Source organism: Saccopteryx leptura, chromosome 10 (genome assembly GCF_036850995.1).
Source record: "Saccopteryx leptura isolate mSacLep1 chromosome 10, mSacLep1_pri_phased_curated, whole genome shotgun sequence".
NCBI lineage: Eukaryota > Metazoa > Chordata > Mammalia > Chiroptera > Emballonuridae > Saccopteryx > Saccopteryx leptura.
The window spans coordinates 81,493,313-81,517,214 of NC_089512.1; the positions used below are offsets into that span (position 1 = coordinate 81,493,313).

General features: G+C 47.5%; 1 protein-coding gene across 9 annotated transcripts in view; it reads left to right on the forward strand.

The window, feature by feature from the left end:
• The window catches only part of FAM107A (family with sequence similarity 107 member A), a 63,812-nt gene extending 47,734 nt beyond the window's left edge, over positions 1–16,078 (forward strand). For 6 of the 9 annotated variants that reach the window (XM_066351296.1, XM_066351303.1, XM_066351302.1 and 3 more), the window contains 3 exons: positions 11,691–11,865; positions 13,670–13,826; positions 14,341–16,078. In XM_066351296.1, the coding sequence (XP_066207393.1) occupies positions 11,691–11,865; positions 13,670–13,826; positions 14,341–14,448 (440 nt within the window). In that variant the 3' untranslated portion in view covers positions 14,449–16,078. Of the gene's footprint in view, positions 1–4,125; positions 4,303–8,181; positions 9,029–11,177; positions 11,198–11,690; positions 11,866–13,669; positions 13,827–14,340 lie in introns of those variants that run through there. The other 3 variants (XM_066351301.1, XM_066351300.1, XM_066351305.1) reach the window with 3 other exon arrangements.
• Positions 16,079–23,902: the final 7,824 nt, after the last annotated feature.

Consider the following 23,902-nt stretch of genomic DNA (forward strand, 5'->3'; position numbering starts at 1 on the left):
AATTTTAACACTCATTTTAAGTGATGTCTGATAATGACATCTGAGATACATTGATCTTGAACTGACTTCTGCTAACAGTTTAATGTATATGCCTCAGGTTGGTTCTCTGTGTATATACAGTTGGCCCTTGAACCATATAGGTTTGAACATCATGGGTCCACTATAGGTGGATTTTTTTTTCAATAAACATGGTAATTATATTTTCTCTTTTTTATGATTTTCTTAACACTTTCTTTTGTCTAGCTTACTTTTTAAAAATACAATATATAATACATATAACACAAAAAATAAAAAAGTGTTCATCGACTATGTTATCAGTAAGCCTTCCAGTCAAAAGTAGGCTATTAGTTTTGGGAGTCAAAAGTTATACGTGGATTTTTGACTGCACAGGGAGTTGGTGCCCCTGACACCATCATTGTTCAAGAGTCAACTGCACTAACATTTTTAACCAGGACAGAGGGGGAAGGAGAATCATCCTGTATGTGGTTTTCCAGTTTTTCACTAAACATGAAGTGGTCATCTTTTCAGGTCTGAAGTGTAGCATAATCTCTTACTAATAGGGTGTGGTTGGGAAATGGTGGTTGTTGATCTATGATCTCACACACATTACATGTGCACACATGTGAACACATACAGTAAACGGGTGGTCTAACAAGCTCAGGAATGTCAGTGCTTTGGGTGTCTGCAAGTCAATAATTGTTAGTGAGCATTTGGTAGTGGGACAGGAACACTAAGAAAAATGAGGGGAGACCCTGCCCTCAGGCTGACAGCCTGGTGGGTGATCCTGATGGGTTTGTGCGCAAACTGAGCCATGAGAAGAGCTTTTGTGGAAGAACAGTGAATCCCAGCTGCCTGGGCTGGGGGAAAGGAACCCAGCCTCCGGAGGTTTCTGCCCAGCTCTCCTTGGCTCTCGGTTGCTCCGGGGCTACTATCAGAGTCTTCCAATAAAGGAAACACACAGTAGGCTTGGAGGTCGTGCTGGCATGGGGATTGCCAGGGTCTGCCCCTCTGGAGTGAGCTGGATTACGGGATTCTGTCTTCTCGAGGGGTGAGCAGAGGCTGTCAGCAGTCCCCCTGCCCCAGGAGCCCTTGTGTTCCTCCAGCTGTCAGCAGGCACAGGGACTGGTTCAGACACATCACTGTGAGCCCCAGGAAATGCCCTGTAGTCACGCGTGGAGCAGGACAACAGGTGTGTAGGACCAGGGACAGAGAAAAGGGGTTTGACAAGAATTTAGTTGTAGTCTTCCATGTCAGAATTTAGTGAAATTAAACCACAGCAGGATGGAAAGCTGGGGTAGGCTACCATTCAGAATGCCTGGAGAGAAGCAAAATTTAGGAAGAAGAAACAAAAAGGAACATATGTTGTTATCAGAAAATGACTTTCTACCCGAGAACTTGTCACCAGCAAAGTGGTACCAGAAGGGTCAGCTTGGCCACGGCTCCCAGGACATGCCTGACCTGCCCTGTGCCTCCCATTACCGACCTCGTCCTCACACCCTACACTCCAGCCCACTGGCCTCCTCTGTCATACCATGCTTCCTCACACCTTATACTCCAGCCCACTGGCCTCCTCTGTCATACCATGCTTCCTCACACCCTACACTCCAGCCCACTGGCCTCCTCTGTCATACCATGCTTCCTCACACCCTATACTCCAGCCCACTGGCCTCCTCTGTCATACCATGCTTCCTCACACCTTATACTCCAGCCCACTGGCCTCCTCTGTCATACCATGCTTCCTCACACCTTATACTCCAGCCCACTGGCTTCCTCTGTCATACCATGCTTCCTCACACCTTATACTCCAGCCCACTGGCCTCCTCTGTCATACCATGCTTCCTCACACCTTATACTCCAGCCCACTGGCCTCCTCTGTCATACCATGCTTCCTCACACCCTACACTCCAGCCCACTGGCCTCCTCTGTCATACCATGCTTCCTCACACCCTATACTCCAGCCCACTGGCCTCCTCTGTCATACCATGCTTCCTCACACCTTATACTCCAGCCCACTGGCCTCCTCTGTCATACCATGCTTCCTCACACCTTATACTCCAGCCCACTGGCTTCCTCTGTCATACCATGCTTCCTCACACCTTATACTCCAGCCCACTGGCTTCCTCTGTCATACCATGCTTCCTCACACCTTATACTCCAGCCCACTGGCCTCCTCTGTCATACCATGCTTCCTCACACCCTACACTCCAGCCCACTGGCCTCCTCTGTCATACCATGCTTCCTCACACCTTATACTCCAGCCCACTGGCTTCCTCTGTCATACCATGCTTCCTCACACCTTATACTCCAGCCCACTGGCCTCCTCTGTCATACCATGCTTCCTCACACCCTACACTCCAGCCCACTGGCCTCCTCTGTCATACCATGCTTCCTCACACCCTACACTCCAGCCCACTGGCCTCCTCTGTCATACCATGCTTCCTCACACCCTACACTCCAGCCCACTGGCTTCCTCTGTCATACCATGCTTCCTCACACCCTACACTCCAGCCCACTGGCCTCCTCTGTCATACCATGCTTCCTCACACCCTACACTCCAGCCCACTGGCCTCCTCTGTCATACCATGCTTCCTCACACCCTACACTCCAGCCCACTGGCCTCCTCTGTCATACCATGCTTCCTCACACCCTACACTCCAGCCCACTGGCCTCCTCTGTCATACCATGCTTCCTCACACCCTACACTCCAGCCCACTGGCCTCCTCTGTCATACCATGCTCCTTCCCACCCTGGGTCCTTTCCCGAGTTCGTTCCGTCTTACTGCCTGCAGTGCTCTCCTGTGTTAACAGTCTCCATGCCATGGCTCCTTCTCACCGTTCAGGCCTCCCTCAAATGACACCTCCCCAATGTCCACCTTCCTAAGCCCAGCCCCTCTCTTTTGCCTCACCCAGTCTTTCATCACAGTGTTCATCAATGCTCAGCATTTGCTTGTCTCATTTTTTGTCTGACCCTCATTCCCTTGAATGTACGTTACGTGAGCACAGAGCTCTCATCTGTCTCATTCACACTGTGTAGGTCTCCAGCACTTGTAACAGTGCCAGGAGCATAGAAGGTAGTCAATAAATGTTGGTTAAATGAATAATAGGGGCCAAAGAAGACAAAAATTGCATTTTTAATGCCTCCATTCATTGTTGATGTATGTCCTGGGTCTCATCGCCTTCCAAACAACAAGACTCTTTATGAAAAAGTAAAGGTGGGAAGAAGTTTAACTGGTAGATGCCAACTTCCTTGTTAGGAAACTAAGGATAATGATGAAAGGCTAGAAAACACTTCCAAATTTTCAAGTAAATGCCGATTCTGAAATTAGGAGCACCCCTCCATTGTCTGTAAGCACCCAGGTGGCCTCTGGCATCAACACAGTCTTTATTTTTGCAGCTGCATACTCACTCACTAAGCCAGGACTCAGGGCATGTATGTCCTGCCAGGCCCCCTGTTACATCCTGGGGCCCTGCCTGCAGGTCCCAGCGTCCAGTTCTCTCTGCAGGAAAAGTCCTATTTGCAGAGCATTGACTAAATGCTCTCACTTATGTCATCTCATCTACATTCTCCCCAAGCCACCTGTTCTTCTCCATATTTAACAAACACAAAAACCCAGGCTCAGGGGCATTGAGTGGCTGCCAAAGGGACTGGTGCCCAAGCCAGGGCTGACCAGAGCCCTGGAGCTTCCACTCCCCTACATACTTCTCTGGGCAACATCTTGTTGGTGCCTCTCTGAAGTTCAGACCAAGTACAGGGTATCAAGTAGATAATGTGTATGGAGTTGTGGACCCTTCCTGTGGGTGGCCAAGAACTGACCCAGTTTTGTTTCCCCTCCCTTCACAGCCCAGAGGCCTAGCCCTGCAGCAGGAAGCCTGCTTGCCTCAGGGAGGTGCCACACTGCACTCTTGCGGACCCTTCCATTAGGAACAAGGGAAATGCCTCCAGGGAGCCGCCTCGCTCAGAACAAAGCTTGGAGTGTTTTTATTCCACAACAATCTGACAAAATAGGTATTTATTTGGGCCTCTTTAACATGTGGCTCCAACACGGTGTTTCACATCATGGAAGTGGCTGTGTACCAAATGAAATACTCGTTACTATAGTAACGAGTTCCCTTTTATTGATACCAGAATAAACAGGAATGCAAAGCTGCTTCACACACTGGCGCATTTTGGCAGCCTGTGATCCCCAGGGGTTTAAGAACTGCCCTTTGGAGGTGGCCATCCTTGCTAGTCTGGGACTTCTTGGTAGAGTGATGAGACCAGCAACACCATCCTGAGTTTCCTTCCCAACAACCCTGCTGAGAAGTAAGACCATTTCTATTCTGTTTTGCCTGCTGTAGAACTGGGTGCTGTGCTAGGGGGAGGTGCCAGGTTAGGAGGTCGGCCCTAGAGCACTGGAGTCAGCTGCCAAGGGAGCGAGTTATTAGAGCTTAGGTACCCAGGCTATGTCCCCCATTGGAGAAATGAGTGGGGAGGGCTTGGGGAAAGAATAGGAGACAAAGCAGAGGGAATACCCAGATACAGCCCTCCATTCTCATTGATCTCTGTTTTCTGAATCCTCAGGTGAATCTGAGTTGATGCATGATCTGTCTCACCCACGTCCCTTATTCCATAGCATGGCAGTTTAATTCTCTTCATCATTGATGGGAAAAGGCTACATGGTGGCACACTGAAAGAACACAGATTCTGACATCAGACAGCTCAGCTCAGATTCTAGCACCTTCATCGGCTGGCTGTGTGATCTGGGGAAATGACATGTCCCCCCCCCCCCCCCCGAGCCTCAGTGTCCTCATCTGTAAAAAGGGATAATGATAGTACCCACCTCCTCAGTCTGCTGTAAGAATTTCATGAAATATGGTACCCAGGTGCTGAGCACATGTTAGGGCACATTGCAACATTAGCTTTCCAACCGCCTGCCTTTCTGGGAAATTTAGCTTTGTGTTTTGCAGTACGAGGACAGAAGGCCAGGGTGGGCCAAACATTAGGTGTTATAGGATTGGGCGTGCCACATTTGGGAACTGCTGTCAAAACCGGTTGTTTCCTGGCTGTGAGGCAGCCCAGCTCCTGTATCTCTGGGTGGCTTGGAGCCTGAGTGGCTTTTAGCTCTGTTGGTGATCAGCATCAGCCGGGATTTTCCCCTGAGGTATCTGCCAAGTGAAGGGGCTGGCATTGTGTCACCGGTGGGCTAGTAGGAATATCTGGGCTGCTGACACTTATTCCTTGATTAGCTGCACAACATTCCCCACCAGTCTTGCTAAGGACCTTCCATGTCATCCCTGGGACAGGCAGGTTTCAGTGGCCCCAAGGATAATGCTCAGGAGGTTTGTCTTGAGTCATTTTCTCATGGGGTGGGGAGGCAGCATCCAAATGGACAAGCAGCTTCGACTGAGGCATCAGCCACAGGGAGATCTGGAAGTGGCTCTCAGACACACAGTTCTCTGGTTGCTGGCCAGTGAAATACAAACAGGCACTTTCCTCACAGGGAGGGAAAAAGCGAGAAGCATTGGGAAATCCAGTGGCCATGCTTGTCTCTTTTACTGAATGCCTCTTTCTCCTTTGCCAGTAGTTATTTTTAAAAGCCTCTCTTCTCCTCTCCCCTCCACCTCATGAAACTGTGAAGCAAGAAGGTCCAGGTGTGTTCTGAGTCAGCAGCTTGAACAATAAGGAACAAGTGCAGGGGAGGGACGGCAGAGGAGTGAAGACTCTGACCAACATCCAGGGACGGAAGACCACCAGCTGGTACCTTCCCAGACAAAGACCAGCCATGGGCAGACCAGCCTGGGGAGTCTGGCTTAAACCCAAAGCTTCTGGGGCTGGGCTTCCCAGTGAGAGTAGGCATTCTATATGAGCTGGGTGTCCTCCAGTTACTAGGCCTCCATTTCTCATCTATAAAACGGGCTCACACTGCCTCTTCATTGGGGTTTCTTTAGTATCCAGAGAGAGAAAAAAGTCAATCTACTTTGATGACTGAAAGATACTTTGCATTTGGAGGACAGTGAAAGGGTAGAAAGAGCACTGAATTTGGAGTCTGAAGGTCCAAGCTTTGTCATTTATTCTGTGTATCTTGGGACAAGTAACTTGACCTCTCTGAGCCTTGGTTTTCTCATCCACATAATGGGAATAATAAAAGAGTACTGCTGGATGCCTCCTAGGGCGACTGAGATCCAGATGGAAGTGAGTGAGCCTTCATCAAATGCCAAGTGCTCGCCTCAGTTCCCCTCAGGACAGGAGGACCACAGTTTGCCTTCATTGAGCATCATTTTGCCAGGTATTGGGCTAACAACATCATGCACATTGTATCATTTTATTGTTTATCCAAACAGCCCCACAAATAGCTGTTGCTATTATCCCCACTGTACAGGGGCTCAGAGGGGTTAAGCTATGTGCCTAAAGTTATACAGCTAGGAAGGGTTATGGCCATGATTCAAACCCAGCCTGTCTCCTCCAAAACATCTGCCTTAACCATGTTGCTTTACAGGTTTATGTGCCATTTGTCATCATTTATGTCATCAAAGACAAGCCAGAATCACCAGCAGTGGAAGGGAAGATGAAGGGAACATTAAGGCCTTAGATAGCTCAGTCCTGCAGCTACTTTCCAGGTGAACTGTGACCTGGGTTTCCATCGGCACCACTTTCCTTCCTTACTTCTTATTGCTTTCCTGTGGGGACTGGAGGGAGCTGCTCCCTCCCTAGCATTACCCTCGCCTGCCCCAGCAGCCTGGTGAGCTGAGCCTTGTCTGGAGTGGGGCTGACATCCTGCAGAGTTTGGGAGAGGAGCTTTGCAACCTCTTAGGTCATCAGCAGAACCAGGAAAGAACCAGGCAAGAAGCTCCCAATCTCTCCTCTGACATGTCATTACCCCTCATCTGGGTCAGTTCCACAGTCTGTATATTAAGGATGAATGATTTGCCCATCTTGTCATCATGCAAAAACACTCAGTTTAGCTGTCACCTACTGGCTACCTCTACCCCTGCTCAGTACTTAGTCATCCAATCTTCATAGCATTTTATTCAGTAGAGGACAAGGGTTCCATAGGAGGTCACAGAGCTTCTAACAACTCTGACTTTAATCAGATGCACCCATGATAACCAAGCCAACAAGTCAGCTGAAATCTCTCAGGCCAAAGCAAAGAAGCTTGATTTTTTTTTTTCTTTAATTCCATGTTTTACAAAGTTGGCTGACTAATGGAAGCATCTTTTAAAATCCCAAAGGCCAGGCTGCCTCCCAGGCCAAGTAACTCAGAATCCTGGGTTGGGACTCAGGCATTGGCATTTTTCAAACCTCCTCTGGTGACACCAGTGTGCAGCCAGAGTGAAAACCCTGGGTGTAACCAGTGCAGTTTTTAAGGAAAATGGGATAGCTCAATCCAAGACTAGAAATGGGATTTATCCATAGTAATTGTTAATACTAGTTAGTGGGGTGGCCACACTGTGCAAATCCAGGGGCCCCTTTCATAGTTTAATCTACAGGAGTGAAGCCCTGGGTGGTGCAGTGCACAGCCTGCCTTGCTGTGTGTGGCTGCCCTGGTAGCTAGAACTTAGAGTCCTTGACTCTGTGCTAGGCACTTGCCAAGGACCTTGCAAGAATCACCTCATTCATTCTGCAATAACCCCATGAAGGATATCAATCAAAAGAAGCTTACATACCTACTCAATTCTGCTATTCTATCAGAAAGCAGCCACAGGCAATAAGTAACAGATGGGCATGGCCGTGTTCCAAAGGGTTGGATGTGGACTCCTGCTGCAGAAGGTAGGTAAATGTACCCAAAGCTAAGAAGGGACAGAGCTGGATTCAATCCAGTTTCTAATGGCTCCAAAATCTATTCAACTAAGCAAGCTTCATTCCACATTTCTTTGACAACTGGTGCAGGATATTCACTAGCCACTTAACCTCCTCTTCCTCCACTGCCTCTTCCTCTCTGCTCCCAGCTCTTCCTTTGGACAGCCATCGTTTTTCTGTTCAGAGATGACCTAATAATGCTCACCGCACCTCATTGCCCATCATGGCTACTTTCCCCGGAGTCTCAGATCTCTCAGGACACCACCGCAGCCTGAGAGACCTGGCCAGAACAGCCCCTGGGAATGTCCGCCACCTCTGCTCAGGAGGCCTAGATGACCGCAGGAGAGCCAGATTTTTTTGGCTTAGCACCTGCACTTCGTTGAGCAGCCTCTTTTGTTCCAACAGCTATTTGAAGATCTTCTGCACGAAGGCCTCTTTTGATTAACAGCAGCTCTCTAAGCGCTGCCCACGCCACCCACCCACCCACTCACTGACAGGTTCGAAGATCTCATGCGTGCTGTCTGTTGGGGTTCAGCACCCTAACTAGCCCAGAAGGCGGTTTTCCGAGCCTGCAGCTCCAGGCTGAAGAACCAGCCACATCCTTCAGGACCTTTGTCCCAGCCACCACACCACCCTGGCCTCCGAGAAACACTATCCTTCACAGCTCACCGCTGATTTCATCTTTTCAAAAAAAAGTCTGGAGCAGATCTTTGAGCCAGAGCTGCTCACTGCTTGATGGCTACATCATTTGCAGGGCCCAGTACAAAATGGAAATGTAGGGACCCTCTTACCCGCGCGGTGGGGACCTGGCCCCGGGGGCAGCAAACCCATTGGCTAGCTGGAGATGAGGAGGAGGGTCTCAGCCTGGCCAATCAGATGGTTCCTCTTCTGGAACCGAACGGGAGAGAGACTACCCATGGACGGTGACAGAAACCAAAGTCGGATAAAACATTCTCCAAACCTGCTGACAGTTTTTCCCCACAGAGCAAAGAGAACGGCCTTTTTAAAATCGAGTCAGATGCGATCTTTCCCGGACTTGAACCCACACGTCCACCCTCACTTCATTCTCCCCGTCTCTCGCTCACGCCACTCCAGGCACACTATGCCTTTGTGTTCCCTGAACAGACCAAGCTTGTTAAAGGCACATGAGTCAGCCATGCAGTTCCCTCTGCCCCGCACAGCCTCCATCTCAACCTTCAGGTCTTAAATGTCACCTCCTTCAGAGAGGCCCTCCCCCTGCACCTGGCTGAAGGTGGATCCTGCTGTTGGTTTCTATCTCAGCCCCTCTGGTTCCAGCAGTAGGCTCCTTGCAAGTTGTAATCATTTACGGTATTTTTATTGGTCTGTGTACATGTGTACTATCTGCCTCACTAGGAGAATGTCAGCCCTGTGAGAGCAGGAATCTTACTTGCTTGGTTCACTTCTGTGTGTCCAGTGTCTACTACAATACCTGGACAATTATAGGAACCTAAACATATTGTAAAATGAATGTTGATTATTGTGTACTTTCTCACTGGTCATTCCTTTTATGTGGGAGCTCTTGGTTTTGTGTACTTATTGTATCTGACCACATTATTAAATTCTCCAATTAGTCCCAAATGCTTTTCTGTAATACATTAGGGAATTCAGGGCAGGTAGCGACATCTTATGTAAATATTAATTCTGAACTCTCCTTTCCTAAAGTTATACAACTTGTTTCTGTTTCCTGCCTTATAGCTTTGGCTACAAACAGTTTTTTTAGGAATACTGTGACTGATGAAAAGTATGAAGCACTGGAAGGTTTGAAGCACAAAGGGTCTAAAGGAGGAAAAAAGCCAGGGAGCTTCAGCAATTAAGTGTGGTATGATGATGGCTTGAATTGAATGTAGCTGAGAATTACTCAGATACATGATTGATGGGATATAGTAATGGGAGTAGGCATCATAAGAGGGGGAAATTCCCAAAACTTCCATCTGAATCAGGGTATTCTAATACATTGGTTCCCAGACAACTTAATCCTATAGACTAATATTCACTTTTCTAAACAGGAAGGTAATTGATATAGCCAACTGTTTATTTTGTCAAATGCCCATTTTTAACTACTAAATACCACATTCATTTTTTAAGAATCAAAAAATTAAGAAGATAATAACCTGAAAACAAATAGCCTTATGAAAAAGAGGAGAAAAAAAGAAATTAGAATTCTCACTTTAGAAACAGTTCTGAGAATGTGAATTTAAGAAGAAAAAATTAAGTGCTCTGATAATCTGGCTACATTCCAAATATCTTATAATAATTAACACTTTTTCCAGTTTACACAGCACTTTTGCAAATGTCGTCTCTCTTAATCCTCCTAAAAGCACCCTGCAATGGGTAATAGTAGAAAAGCCAACCATTTATCTGGCATATCACCATTTACAAAGCACAGTCTCCTTTGATGCATACATTCCCTGGCATGTCACCCTGCAATTTAAAACCTATCAAACCTTCTGCTATTCCCAACCCCACTGAGCTATTACCCATTCCAGGTTTTTGCACAGACCCAACAGCTCTGTCTAGTTTACGTGGAGAACTCCTGTTCATCCATAAAACCCCAGTCAGGCAGAGAATGGCTTTCATCCTCTTCCCAGTGGTTGGGGATGGTAGTGAGGGTCTGTCTGTAAGCAACATGGTGGTCCTCATGGGTGGGGACACACTCCCTCAATTGCTGCATAGATACCACATACCTAAGGGACTGGTTTCCCAAAACCAACCTCTCTAAGCCTTGGTATCCTCATCTGCACAACCTCAAAGTTTTTATTATCACTTACCAAAAAATATTGAGTGCATACCAGACCAGACACTGCCAGTGAAGCTCACCCTCAGAAAAGCAGGACTCATGAAGAGGGCAAAGCCAATGCCTAAATTTTCACGCTAATTACTATAAGCAGTTAATTGTGGGACTGTGTCTCCCCCTGAAACTTTTTCCTAAGAATATCTATCTCTTTCTCTCTCTCTCTGCACTTGCTTTTGAGCATTTCAAGGGTATATAGCCAGCTCATAGAGGAGGGAGCCCTACTGCCTAAATTTCAAGTAACTTGACAAATTTCAAGCTGCTGTGATGGAAGTGAGACTATTGAGAAGCCAGACATCTGCATTAAAGATGACAACCCTCTCTTTGTAATTAGAGACATAGCAAATTTGGGATTTCATACTCTCTTCTTTGATCTGGAGAAAGAGAAACTGGATGCTTCCAGGAAGAATTATAGATAGGGAAATTGAACAATAAGAGATGATATTTTCTTTTTTCTAAAGATTTTATTTATTGATTTTAGAGAGAAGAGAGAGAGAGAAAGGCAGAAGGTGGAGGGAGGAGTGGGAAGCATCAACTTATAGTTGCTTCTCAAATGTGCCTTGACCCAGGCAAGCCCCAGGATTTGAACCAGCAACCTCAGCATTCCAGGTTGATTCATCTTGCACTGTGCCACCACGGATCAGGCGATACTTTCTTTTAATTACAGCATTTTTCCAAATTATTTTTAATAAGTACATATTGCTCTTTTTAAGTACCTTTCCTTTTTCTGAGCTCATTAAAAAAATAAGAAACTCAAGTATAATCACTTTCATGGAAGGGAAATTGCTTTTGTCAAAATCAGGATGAGAACATTTACATGTGTCAACCTATAGTTTGTGACCCAGCAGCACTCAACCTCTATATTCACTTGACAAACATCAATCAGCTTTAGTCCTTACAGCAACCCTGTGCACAGGTTCGATTACTTTCATCTCACAGTTGAGGAAACTAAGGCTCAGAAAGTCAACAAGTCTACCCTGGGCTACACAGTAGCAGGTGGCCAGGGTTCATCTAACACCAGAACTCTTGCCCTTCAACTGTGCCTAGGGTAATGGGCAAGATTGTGACCAGCTCTGACCAAATCCCCCACCCATCCCTACAGCCTCAATGTACTCAGAGATCCAGAGGGAGCGGGCGGACATTGGTGGCCTGATGGCCCGGCCCGAGTACAGAGAATGGAACCCGGAGCTCATCAAGCCCAAGAAGCTGCTAAACCCCGTGAAGGCTTCCCGGAGCCACCAGGAGCTGCACCGGGAGCTGCTCATGAACCACAGAAGGTGGGACTTGGCTGCCTCAGCCTGGCAAGCACCTCTCAGGCCTGCTGGGGCTTGATAAGGTGCCTCCCATGGAAAGCAGGAGGGGTTGGTAATTCTGGGACTCTGGGAAGCTTGAGGAGGGCTGGGGGTACCCCACATGGTCACCAACAGAAACTGTGAAAGTCCAAAAGCCCTGTTCTCCTACCCACCTACCTACTTTGTGCCTGCATTGCACATACATTCACTGAGCACCTACTATGTGCCAGACCCTAAATGTACAAGAAGGAACAGCCTTACCCTAGCAGAGGGGATGAATACAAAACCAGTGGTATGATGGGTGCTTTGATGGTGATGTTCCCATAGGTTGGATGAGCATGTGCAGAGGGACAGGAGACACAAGTTGCTGTGTGGCTGGCACATAAATGTGATGCAGGTCAGAGGAACCATGTGGTGTCCTGGGAAGGGTCTTGAGCAGGACTGTCTAGGAGATGCAGTGAGAGACAGGCCTGGGTGACAGGGTTAGAACTAGGCAACCAAGGGAATGTGAGGGGAGAGGGAAGCTGAGCTGCCGTCCACTCTGGGGCTTAGGAAATAGTCCCTATTCACCAGTGCCAGAGTGAAGGCCACAGCGCCTTCGCAGCTCCCTCTCCTGGCCGCTTCTAGTATGGGTGCAGGCTGTGATTTTCATTCTTGTTTTCTGCTGTGTGTAAAGGACGTTCCAGGACATAACATTTTCTGTTTGTGTGTTTATTTTCTTCTTAGTATATCATGAGTATTTCTCTGGTTGCCTTTTAGAGTCATCTCTTTTAATGTCAAAAAGCATCATCGCAGTTTGTTTAAAATCCTTAAAAAGTAGGGGAAATATTTGCAATATAAAGAACAGACAAAAATTAATATAAACATACCTCTCATAAATCCATAATAAAAAATGAACAAAAGATAGATATAAATAGTTCACAAAAGAGGAAATTCAAATAGCTTGCAAACATCCCAAAGGCTGTTTGACGTGATTAATAACCAAAGAAACAAATGAAAACCAGATATTATTTCTTGCCTACCAAACTCTCAAATACAAAAGGATTAGGTGGTGATGGTGCTGACAGAAGTGTAAATTGGATAACCTTTTCTAAGGGGCAGACAGAAACGTGTCCAAATCTTTTAAAAGAGCCTGACCCAACAGTTCCTCCCCTAGGAACACATCTAGATGAAATAAACTGAAAAAAGGCCCTGGCCGATTGGCTCACTGGTAGAGCCCCGCGTGGAGTGTCCCGGGTTTGATTCCCAGCCAGGACACACAGGAGAAGCGCCCATCTGCTTCTCCACCCCTCCCCCTCTCGCTTCTCACTCTCTCTCTCTCTCTTCTCCTTGCCCTTGGCACAAGTTGGCCCCGGGCACTGAGGATGGCTCATGGCCGCTAAAAAAAAAAAATGGCTCAATGGAGCAAGGGACCCAGATGGGCAGAGCATCGCCCCCTGGTGGGCGTGCCGAGTGGATCCCGGTCGAGGCACATGCAGGAGTCTGTCCCTGCCTCCCCTTCTCTCAGTGAAATAAAGGGTAAATAAAAAAGTCCTAATAATAATAACAACCTGAAAAACATGAAACCTGGTCTCTATGGTCAGACAGGCCTGTCCTCATTGAGCCCCTTCATAGCTGTGACTTGGACCAGAGTCCTAGAAAGCCTCACTTTCCTTCTCTGTATAATGGGGACAGTAAGATCCACCACACCTCACTCCCAGGGGCTGTAGGTTGGTGTCACTACAGGGTGTAGCCCTGAGACTGGGATGGGGGGAGTTTGGAGTCTTCTGATGGCTCCCACTCACCCCAGGGGCCTGGGCGTGGACAGCAAGCCGGAGCTGCAGCGGGTCCTCGAGCACCGCAGGAGGAACCAGCTCATCAAGAAGAAGATGGAGGAGCTGGAGGCCAAGCGGCTACAGTGCCCCTTTGAGCAGGAGCTGTTGAGACGGCAGCAGAGGCTGAACCAGGTGAGTGAGGCGCACCCAGCTCCGGCAGTGCCTCCTCCAAGAATGTCTCTTGGCCCAAAGAAGAGCTTTGCATCTGACCACAGCTGGCAAGTTGAGCAAAATGAGGACTGGACCATGAGTTCAACCCTGGCCCAAATCCTCACTGCCACTCACTTTGCTATGTGACTTTGGGCTGTGGCCTCCCCTCTCTGAACCTATTTCCTCATCGGCCCAATCTATTGCACGGTGGTTCTGATTTTTTATTCTGATGTTATTCTCACAATTGCCCTGTGAATCAGGTGGCATTCCCATTTTAGAGATGAGGAACCTGAGGCCCAGATGAGGCAAGCAATTTGAACTAGGCTTCACAGGGGAAGCTTAGTCTCCTGTTCTGTCCCCTCAGCTAACAAGCTGGTGGCAAAACTGATCCCTGGTTCTGTTTCCTTAGAGAGGACCCTTGGTTCAAACCCAGTGGCTTTTGAGACTTGAAATTTCCCTGGCCCCACCCACTTCACACCTCTCCTCTCTCCTTCAGCTGGAAAAGCCACCGGAACAGGAAGAAGACCATGCCCCCGAATTTGTTAAAGTCAGGGAAAACCTGCGGAAAATCACCATGCTGACAAGTGAAGAGAGAGTGCTGTAGGCTGGTGGCCGGAGCTCCAGGAGGGCCCCCACTCTGCCCTGGCATCCACATCCTCCTCCAGCCCTCTGTATCTGGCAGCCCTGGGACCCTGGGCCTTAGCTGGGACATTTGTGATGTTTACACTTGCTCCTGTAAAAATGCATTGTCCCAGGGGCCTGCCTATCACCTCCCCCTGACCCTTCCAAAGCTGGGGGTCCCTAAGCTCCCAGGATTTTACTTTCGAACATCTATCTCTCCTGCTCCAAGAGGAAGCCACTACTGGGAAAATTTTCACAAAGCAGCTCTCCCTGGAGAGGCTTCTAAGCCCTGCTGAGATATTTCTGGCATAGTAAGAGAGAGACTAGGGCTTCCCTGGCCTGACAAGCCCTCCATTCTGCCCAGGCCTCCATGGGGCCCTGCTTCTCTGGGCAGCTCAACTCACTGGTCTCAGAGAACTTTCCTGCTTGTGTTTTTACCTACAGCTAGGTGTGAGGCAACTAATCAGAGCATTTCAGGACACCTGCCTTGAAAGCCAGTCGAGGGGAAAATGGTTCAAATGCAGCTGTCATTGGTAAGGAAGAGCAGGGCAGCTACTAGTGGCCCTGTGGCTCACATCATGGCAAGTGGTAAAAGTACTAACAAAGACAGCTTCTTAGAGCCTTTCCCCCACACCTTCTCCTCTCCACAACCCTCCCCGTCCAGGCCTTGCAACCACACCTAGCCAGGGCTGCCACCTTCCTGCTCCGGGAAGTCTGGAACAGTGCTTCTCAAGCTTTATTGTGCCTATGAATCACTGGGATCTTGTTTTTTAAAAGGCTTCTGATTTGGTCACTGGGGTGAGGGCTGAGATTCTGCATTTCTAACAAGTTCCTAGGACCACACTAAGCAAAACTGGAACACCAGGGGTGCTGAATAGTGGAGACATCACCCTGCAGCCATCTCTGCCCCCAAGCTCCCATGGGTGCCTGGGGGTTCTCCTGCCTCTGCAGCCCTTGGGGCCCTTTATTATCTGCCTACCCCAGGGACCCAGGCCTGAGGAGACTTTTAAAGTCTAGCAAGTTATATAGGGTATGTGATTGTGGTTTTTACCAGAGGTGTGTGTAACTGCCAATTTTACCACACTGTTGTGATACAATTCTAGCAAATAATTTTTTTTTTATCACCTAGGCCAGGGGTAGTCAATCTTTTTATACCTACTGCCCACTTTTGTATCTCTGTTAGTAGTAAAATTTTCTAATTGCCCACCGGTTCCACAGTAATGGTGATTTATAAAGTAGGGAAGTAATTTACTTCATAAAATTTATAAAGCAGAGTTACAGCAAGTTAAAGCATATAATAATAATTACTTACCAAGTACTTTATGTCAGATTTTCACTAAGTTTGGCAGAATAAATCTTTATAAAACAACTTACTATAGTTAAATCTATCTTTTTATTTATACTTTGGTTGCTCCGCTACCGCCCACCATGAAAGCTGGAGCGCCCACTAGTGGGCGGTAGGGACCAGGTTGACTACCACTGACCTAGGCCATTTGCAGTCACTTCACCCACTCTTCTTCCTCAAGAACCCCCTCCCATGGGAGAGCAAATGTTTTCACCTTCTGCTTTCATGTTTAAAGATTCAAAGAATAAATCACACCTTTTTCTTTCTGCCCTGAAGAATAAACCCTGCCTCTGGCTCTGTAAACCAGGTGACAGGACAGAGCTAGGGAAGCAGTTCTTTTCACCCCCAAACCTGCCAGCAACAGCTGCTGCTGGGATGCTGTTTGATTCTTGACCAACGGTGGGACCTACAGGAGGAAAGGGATCATCCTGGTCCTCACTGCGTAGTCTAAGGTTGACCCAAGACGTCCTTTTCCTGTGCATGGTGCCAGTGTAAAGATGTGAATAGAGACATGCTGCCCGTGTGTGTGTGTGTGTGCGCATGTGCGTGTGTACATATGTGCATGTGTGTGCATGTGTACATGTGTGTGTGCGTGTGGGTGTGTGTTTAAGTCGAGTTCTAAAGTGCTTTCAAGGTGACTGTCTTCGTAAGAATGTGGTACGGCTATTTTAAATGTCTGCCAGGTGAGGCGATGGTCAAGATGTACCATTCCTCATGAAGACCACTGCTTCCTCAAAGAAGCCATCATGGGAGTCGATGTACTGTTCAGATATATGCCGAGAGGCATGACACAGTGTCCAGGCTGGAGTAGGCCCCTTAGAATTTCACTCAGGGGTCACTAGGGGTGCTTCCTGGAGGTGGCAAGTCACAGTGACAACAGCTCAGAAGTAAAAGGGCCCTCAAGTACCACTCGTCCAGTGGAGCCACAGCTGACATACCTGTTCTCTCCCCAGGGGTCAGTCCCAGGTCCTTTCTAGCCACTTCCCACTGTAAAGCTTGTAATTCCAGGTTCTCACTGTCCCAGCTTCCTTTGCACTTTGAGTTAGACATGTGACCAGATGAGGGCAGAGAAATTTCAGAGGAAGTTTACAGAAACTTCTGGGAAAGTGTTTGCTCTCCTGATGAAAGAGACAGACATGACTAACACCTCCCTGCCCCCCTTCTTTGATTGAGGACGTGATACCTAGAGTACAGTAGCCCTATTGCTATAATGAGAAAAAGGCCAAGAGCATCTCAAAGACAGTGGCCCTATCACCATCTGACCAAGCCAGTGCCAGCAGCCACCCTTCTCCAGAACTCTTGTAAATAAAAATAAAGCCCTTAGTTTAAGCCATTGTTGGTCAGCATCTATTACTTGAAGACAGAAACATTCCTAGCTGACGCAGAAAGCCAGCCCTACTGCCCAGTGTTATTTGCAGACTGTACTGAAAATTCAGGCTCCTCTTTCCTACCGGAAGCCCGTTGGATCAAGATCCCCAGCAGCAGTCCCTGGGATCTGCTTTTCTATACTTCTTCATACAGCCTACAGGGCACCAGTCTGAAAGCTCAGATTTGGACATTGCTAATTCACACATCATTCAAGAAATATTGCTCTGTGCCAGGAAGCATGTCATGTGCTGGGGGCATAGTGGGAAATGAAACATCTGGATTACTGGAGTGACCTCCGAGTTGGTCTCCTTGCTTCTGCCCCTGTCCCACACAGAGCAGCCCAATGATCCTGTTAAAATCTAAGGCAGATCTTGCCATTCCTCTGCACAGAGCCTTCCACTGGCTCCCAGAGAGTCTTTCTTGTGACCTAGAAGGTCCTGTATGTCAGTTCCGTCTTCACCTCTGACCCACTGCTCTCCCCCTGCGCTCACAGAGCCCCAGGCAGCCTGAGCTCCTCACACACAAGCACCATCCACCTCGGTGCCCTTTCACCTGCTAGTCCTTGGTGGGGAGTGTGCTTCAGAGAGCCACGCCTCCTCCCTTTTTCCAGGTCTTTTTTATGCTCTTGCTAAGCAAAGTCTCCCTTGGTCACCCCATCTAAAATCTCAGTGTCTATACACTTCCTATCTCCTCCTTTCCTGCCTTATTTTCCTCCTTACCACTTATCACCAACTAACATGTTATATATATATATATTTTACTTATTGATCGTGTGTCTCTCCTAATGATAATGTCAGCACCATGAGGGCAGAGATTTTTGTCTGTCTTGTTCACTGCTGGTTCCCAAATGGCCCTCCTCCTTTCTCCTTCCTAACCAGCAGGTGGTTTGGCTCACTTAAATCTGGCAAAGTGGGCCCCAGGGACCAGAATCCCAGCCCATGCCAGCCCCAGCTTTGAGAAAAGGCAATGGCCAAATAGGGCATAAGGTACACAGTAGGTGCTCAATAAATGTTTGTTGAATGAATAGGAAACCCTTTCTTCCTATTCTTCAGCCTCCTCCCAGGTCCAGCCCCTCCCATCCCCATCACCTACTTGCCTCCTTCCTCCACAATTTTAACCCTGGCCCAGAGATGTCAGTTCAGTCCAGAAACTTTTTTTGGCCACTTGGGCTTCCATCAGTACATCTGGCCCTACTGGTCTTTGTGCCTGTGGGACCCACCTTGGAGCTGCGTGGCCATCACCCAGTCCTGGAGACCTTGGAGAAGAAAGGGGCCACTGCAGGAGCTCTGATGTCAGTCCTGCACACATAGAGGCCAAGAACAGCAAGCCTATTCCCACGGCCACCAGACCCCAGTCCTGGTTTGGGTCTGGAGAGCACCATTCTCAGTAGCACATCAGCACTGAATACAAAGCCCAGGAGAGAGAGGGAAGACTTTAGGAGGTAAAAGGACCCCCCTTCTTGTTCTGCAGTTGTGCTCCTGGAGAGCCCTTGATCCCAGGAGCTCTTGCAGGGCAGCCTCTCACACTTGATATTATGCTGATTCCTGGGCCCTGAGAGCAGGATCCCTGTCTGACTCTGCTCACCCTTATTAGTCCCAACCCAGGCCTCTGCACATAGTAGGTGTTCAAAAAGGCTGTGAATGGGTGTGAGTAAAGATCACTGCATTTATGGATGGCCAGTAATGTTACTACCTATAACAAATTAGTATCATCATCCCCATTTTGCAGATGAAGAAACCAAGGCTCAGGTAAATTTAAATTAAGGGACTTGACAGAAGTCACAAAGCAATGCCTGGGTAGAGATAAGATTCGCACAGAGCCGTCCGTCTGCAAAGTCTGCCATTTTTCTATGATGGCCAGGCCTTGTTCCTAGAGGAAACAAGACATACACTACTCATAGGAGGTCCCCATGCAACCCTGACCTTATGCCTCAAGATTCAGGAACATATTTCACCTTCTGTTTGTGATTCATCCATCTGAACTTTATTTTTTTATTTATTTTTTATCAGGTGTTTTTTTTTTAGATTTTATTTATTCATTTTGGAAAGAGTAGACAGAGAGAGAGAGAGAAAGAAAGAAAGGGGGAGGAGCAGAAAGTATCAACTCCTATATGTGCCTTGACTAGGCAAGCCCGGGGTTTTGAACCAGCGACCTCAGCATTCCAGGTCAATGCTTTACCCATTGCGCCACCACAGGTCAGGCCATCTGAACTTTAGGGATTTGACCTCCACCTATAAAAATAGACTCAAGCCGTCATAGACTGACATGAATTCTGGGGTAAAGACAGTCCGTGCACTGCCATGGCCCTGCTCTTGATGTCATGTCCCCACTTACAAAGTTACCAGTCCTTGGGTCCAGCCAACAGGTTAGAATCTACTATCATGGTGACATTCCTGCCCCCTTGCAAAACTGGAGCTCTGGCTGAGCAGGGGTCTAAAGGATTTGATGTTTCAGTGTCTCCAAAGACCCACAGCCCCCACCACCTTGCTCCTAGGGTGTTCCCTTGTGCCGGGCTCCACAAGAACCAAGCACTTGTCCCCCCAGTTCACTACCCTCATCTCAGCCTGTCGCAATTATTTGAGTTGATGATTGCTGGCACCCACCCAGCGAGGACATGGAGCAGGGCTTGTTTATCCACACTGCCCTCTCATTAAGGGTGCCCGTCCACTTCCCAGAGAGGACTTGTGCGGAGATGAGCAGAACTGCCCAGTCAAGGGGCCTGGCAACTCTCCTGGACAATAGTTAGCCAGCTGGGGCCCCCCAAAGGAAGGGCTTCCCATGGGACCAGAGCACCTAAGCTCAAGCTTTTGGGTGCCTAACCTGAAACGCTCACTCCCTCTGCAAGGCCAGCATCAAGATTGTCCTATTAAAAGGGTTAATTCTGTCCCCAGGCCTGGATTCAAGCCCCAGCTCTGCCAATCAGTGTTTGTCAAAAGCCTGGGCAACTTGTTAGACCACATTTTCCAGATCTATGACACAGGTAATGATATCTCTATTTATTGAACATTTAGTGTCTTTACAGAGACTGGGCTTAATATATGAATTCTTTCATTTACTCCTCTAGGACTGTCATTGCCTCCATTTTATAGGTGAAGAATCCAAAGTTTAGAGAGGCAAAGACCCTGCCCAAAGGCACACAGTCCACAGGTGGCGGACGCAGGAGGCGAGCCCACGTCTGCATTACTGGCACCGTGCTTCTTTCCTGGCAGCGTTTGCTGGCGGAGGCTGCAGGAGGATGCTTTGCAAAGCACCCACACTTCAGCTTTCCCATCTGTCCTCTGAAACATTCTGCAAGCATGTTCAGACCAAACAGCCTTCCTCCTTCCTCTTTCCAAGCCAGCAGGCAGCCTGGACCACATCAATCTGGTAGAATGGGCCCCAGGGACAAGACTCCTGGCCCCATCCCACTCACAGCCTTGAGAAAAGACAGTGGCCAAATGGGACACAGGGGCCCACATGCCTGCCCTTGGCCCAAGAAGTGCAGAAAGGAGCAGAAAGGAAAGAAACGTGTATGGAGCACCTTCTATACGTGTGGTAGGTCCTGAAATGTGAGAGAACAGAGTGCTTAGCCCACGCATTTCAAAGGATGGATGTTCCTTCTCCCTCTCTGTCTCCTCTATAAGGATATCTCGATAGGTGGCACAGCGTAGCTGTTACAAGTGCAGGCTCTTAACAGAAAGAGAAGGAGGGGTTGAGAGGAGGGGAGGGGCACAAAGAAAACCAGATAGAAGGTGACAGAAGGCAATTTGACTTTGGGTGATGGGTGCACAACATAATCAAATGTCAAAATAAAATAACCTGGAGATGTTTTCTCTGAACCTATGTACCAAAAAAAAAACAAACAAAAAAAACACGCAGGATACAAAGTAAGAAGGACACAAAATTTATGGATGGGGTGGAGGGACCAGCTCTGCCACTCGCCAGATAGGTGACCTTGGACAAGTCACTTAACATCTCTGAGTTTTTTGTGTGTTAAATGAGGGCGCCAATCAGCATCACTGGTTGTTGAGAGAACCGAGTTAACAGTTTGTTAAGCACCAGGCACATGGTCAGCACTCAATAAAAGTTAATTATTGTCTTCCCTCTTCTCAGCAGTTTCACCCTGTCCTATCTGTCACTGACCTGACCCCTTCAAGTTCTGTTTCCTCTTGGTTATTTCTCTGAGTCCCTAAACTTGTCTGAAGTCCTTCCCTTTCTCATGGCTGGCCACCCTAAGACCTTCTGGCCTTCTCTCAGTTCCCATTTTTGGGGAAGTGTCACTCCATACATTCTCACACCCCATACCTTCTCTATCCCATATTATCTACTCCTCTTACTACCATTTTAAAACAACTCTTGAGAATTTCTCTTCTGCTTTAATCCACTAAGGACCTCTCCAAACCCAAGGAAGCAAAAGCACATGCGCGGCAGGTGTCTCCTTGGCTGGCTGCAATCGGTCTCTCCTCTGCTCCTAGGGCAGCTGGAAGACTCTGTTTCCCAGCCCCTCCACCCTTCGGTGGGGTCCTGTGACTAGTTCTGGTAGATGAGATGAGAGCAGGGGTATGGTAAGGGTCAGTCCTGGACTGAGGCAATGAGAGGGTCCAGGGGGACCTTCAGTCCCTCTCTGCCCCTCACCAGCAAGTGTGGAAACTTACAATTAGATGGAGGAGCCACAAAATCAAAGCAGCCCGGCTTGCTAAGAACCCACATAGAGGACAGTTGTCCTGGATGGTTACCATACCAGCAGCAGACTAGGCATGAGAAAGAGTAAACTTGCATTTAGCCATTCAGATATGGGGTTGGTTCCTAACTGCAGCCTAGTCTAGCCCAGGCTGCCTAAGACCTGACACAAGCTAAAGCCACAGACATCTGCAGCATTTCTATCTTGGGGAGGGGGACACAGCTAGAAAAAAAGGATATTGTACAGAATAATGTTTTAAACAAGTAAGTGACATGGGTACTAATTTAATTTAAAATATAATTTATTTGAATAAAATTATTAAAACACTAATGGAAATAAAAGACACTATAGGGGGAGAAAATGGAGACAAATGTGGTTTTATGAGTGGGGAAGATGGGTTGGTATTGTAAAATCTGTCTATTAATCTAGGGAGATTGTCATCTTTACTAGATTTTAAGTTGCCAAGAGATACCTCAGACTTTAACAAATAGTGAAACTGTATTAATCAAGACTCTTTTGGTGGCAAATAAAAGATCTAGCACAAACTGAATTTAAGAAGAAAAGGAAATTTATGTTTCAAATGTATAAAGTCAAGCCTCAGGTAGGGCTGGGTCCATGGACACAACGAATCAGCTCTCTCCATTGGAAGGGTGAGATGACTCTCGGCAGCCCCTGACCCTCCTCCCACTAAGCAAGGACAGCAGAAAATGTCTGTCCCAACTAGAAACCATGGGGGAGGGGTAAGAGAGGAGGATTTCTGATTGGCCCTGCTTAACCTAGATTATGTGTTCACTCTTGAATCAATCACTTTTAAAAAAATGTTTCCATTGATTTGAGAGAGAGGAAGAGGGGGCAGGATAGGAGAGAGAGAAAGAAGCATTAACTCATTGCTCCCCTTAGTTGTACACTCATTGGTTGCTTCTCGTATGTGCCCTGACCAGGGGATAGAACCCACAACCTCAGGGAGCTGGGATGGCGTTCTATCCACTGAGCCATTCAGCCAGGCCTGAGCCAATCACTTTTGACCAAGGAGATAAGATAATATGATTGATTATGACTGGGCCATATCCCCACTTGTCTGTCCCCAGGGAGGCAAAAGCAACCCTACCCAAAGCATATGGTTTCTTCACAGGAAAGGAAGATTTACTTACCAAATATAGGGAAGGGTTGCTGAGCAGGCAAAAACAAGAGGTGTTCACTATGGAAATTCATCTCAAAGAATAAGCAATCAGGGATACTAAAGGGGGAAAACTGAAGAAATTCACACATACACACACACACACAAACACAGAGATAAATATATATGCAAATAAATGATGGGCTCAACTTTTAAAACCAAATTTTACAATCAAAACATAAGAAAAGGATAATTATAACACCATATGATATCAAGTTAAGGCAGAATTAATAAACCACTGACACAGAAAAGATAAATCCAAAATATAATCAAGCACATACATGAAGTTAATGCCCTGGTTAGACAGCTCGATTGGCTGGAGCACCGTCCTGAAGCTCAGAGGTTGTCAGTTCAATTCTTCACTCAGGGAACATATAGGAACATAATCGTGTTTCTCTCTCTCTCTCTCTCTCTCTCTCTCTCTCTCTCTCGTTTTCTCTCTCCCTCCTTCCTCTCTCACTAAACTCAATTTAAAAAAATGAGTTAATATATGAGGTGCTAAGAATAGCACAGTACTCCTCAATATTCAGTTATTTATTCAGCAAATGAATTTGTTCTACAACAATAAATGTCTCCATGAGAGAATAACAATATAACAAAAGAGGGGAGATAGACAGACTCCCACATGTGCCCTGATCAGGATTCATCAAGCAACTCTGTCTAGGACCAATGTTTAAATCAACCAAACTATTTTTAGAGCCTGAGGCTGACAAGCTTGGACAAACTGAGCTATCCTCAGTGCCTGGGGTCGATGCTCAAACCAATTGAACCAATGACTGCAGGAGGGGAAGAGAGAGAGAGGGCATAAAAGCAGATGGTTACTTCTTTTGTGTGCCCTGACCAGGGATTGAACCCAGGACATCCATACGCCAGGCCAAAATTCTATC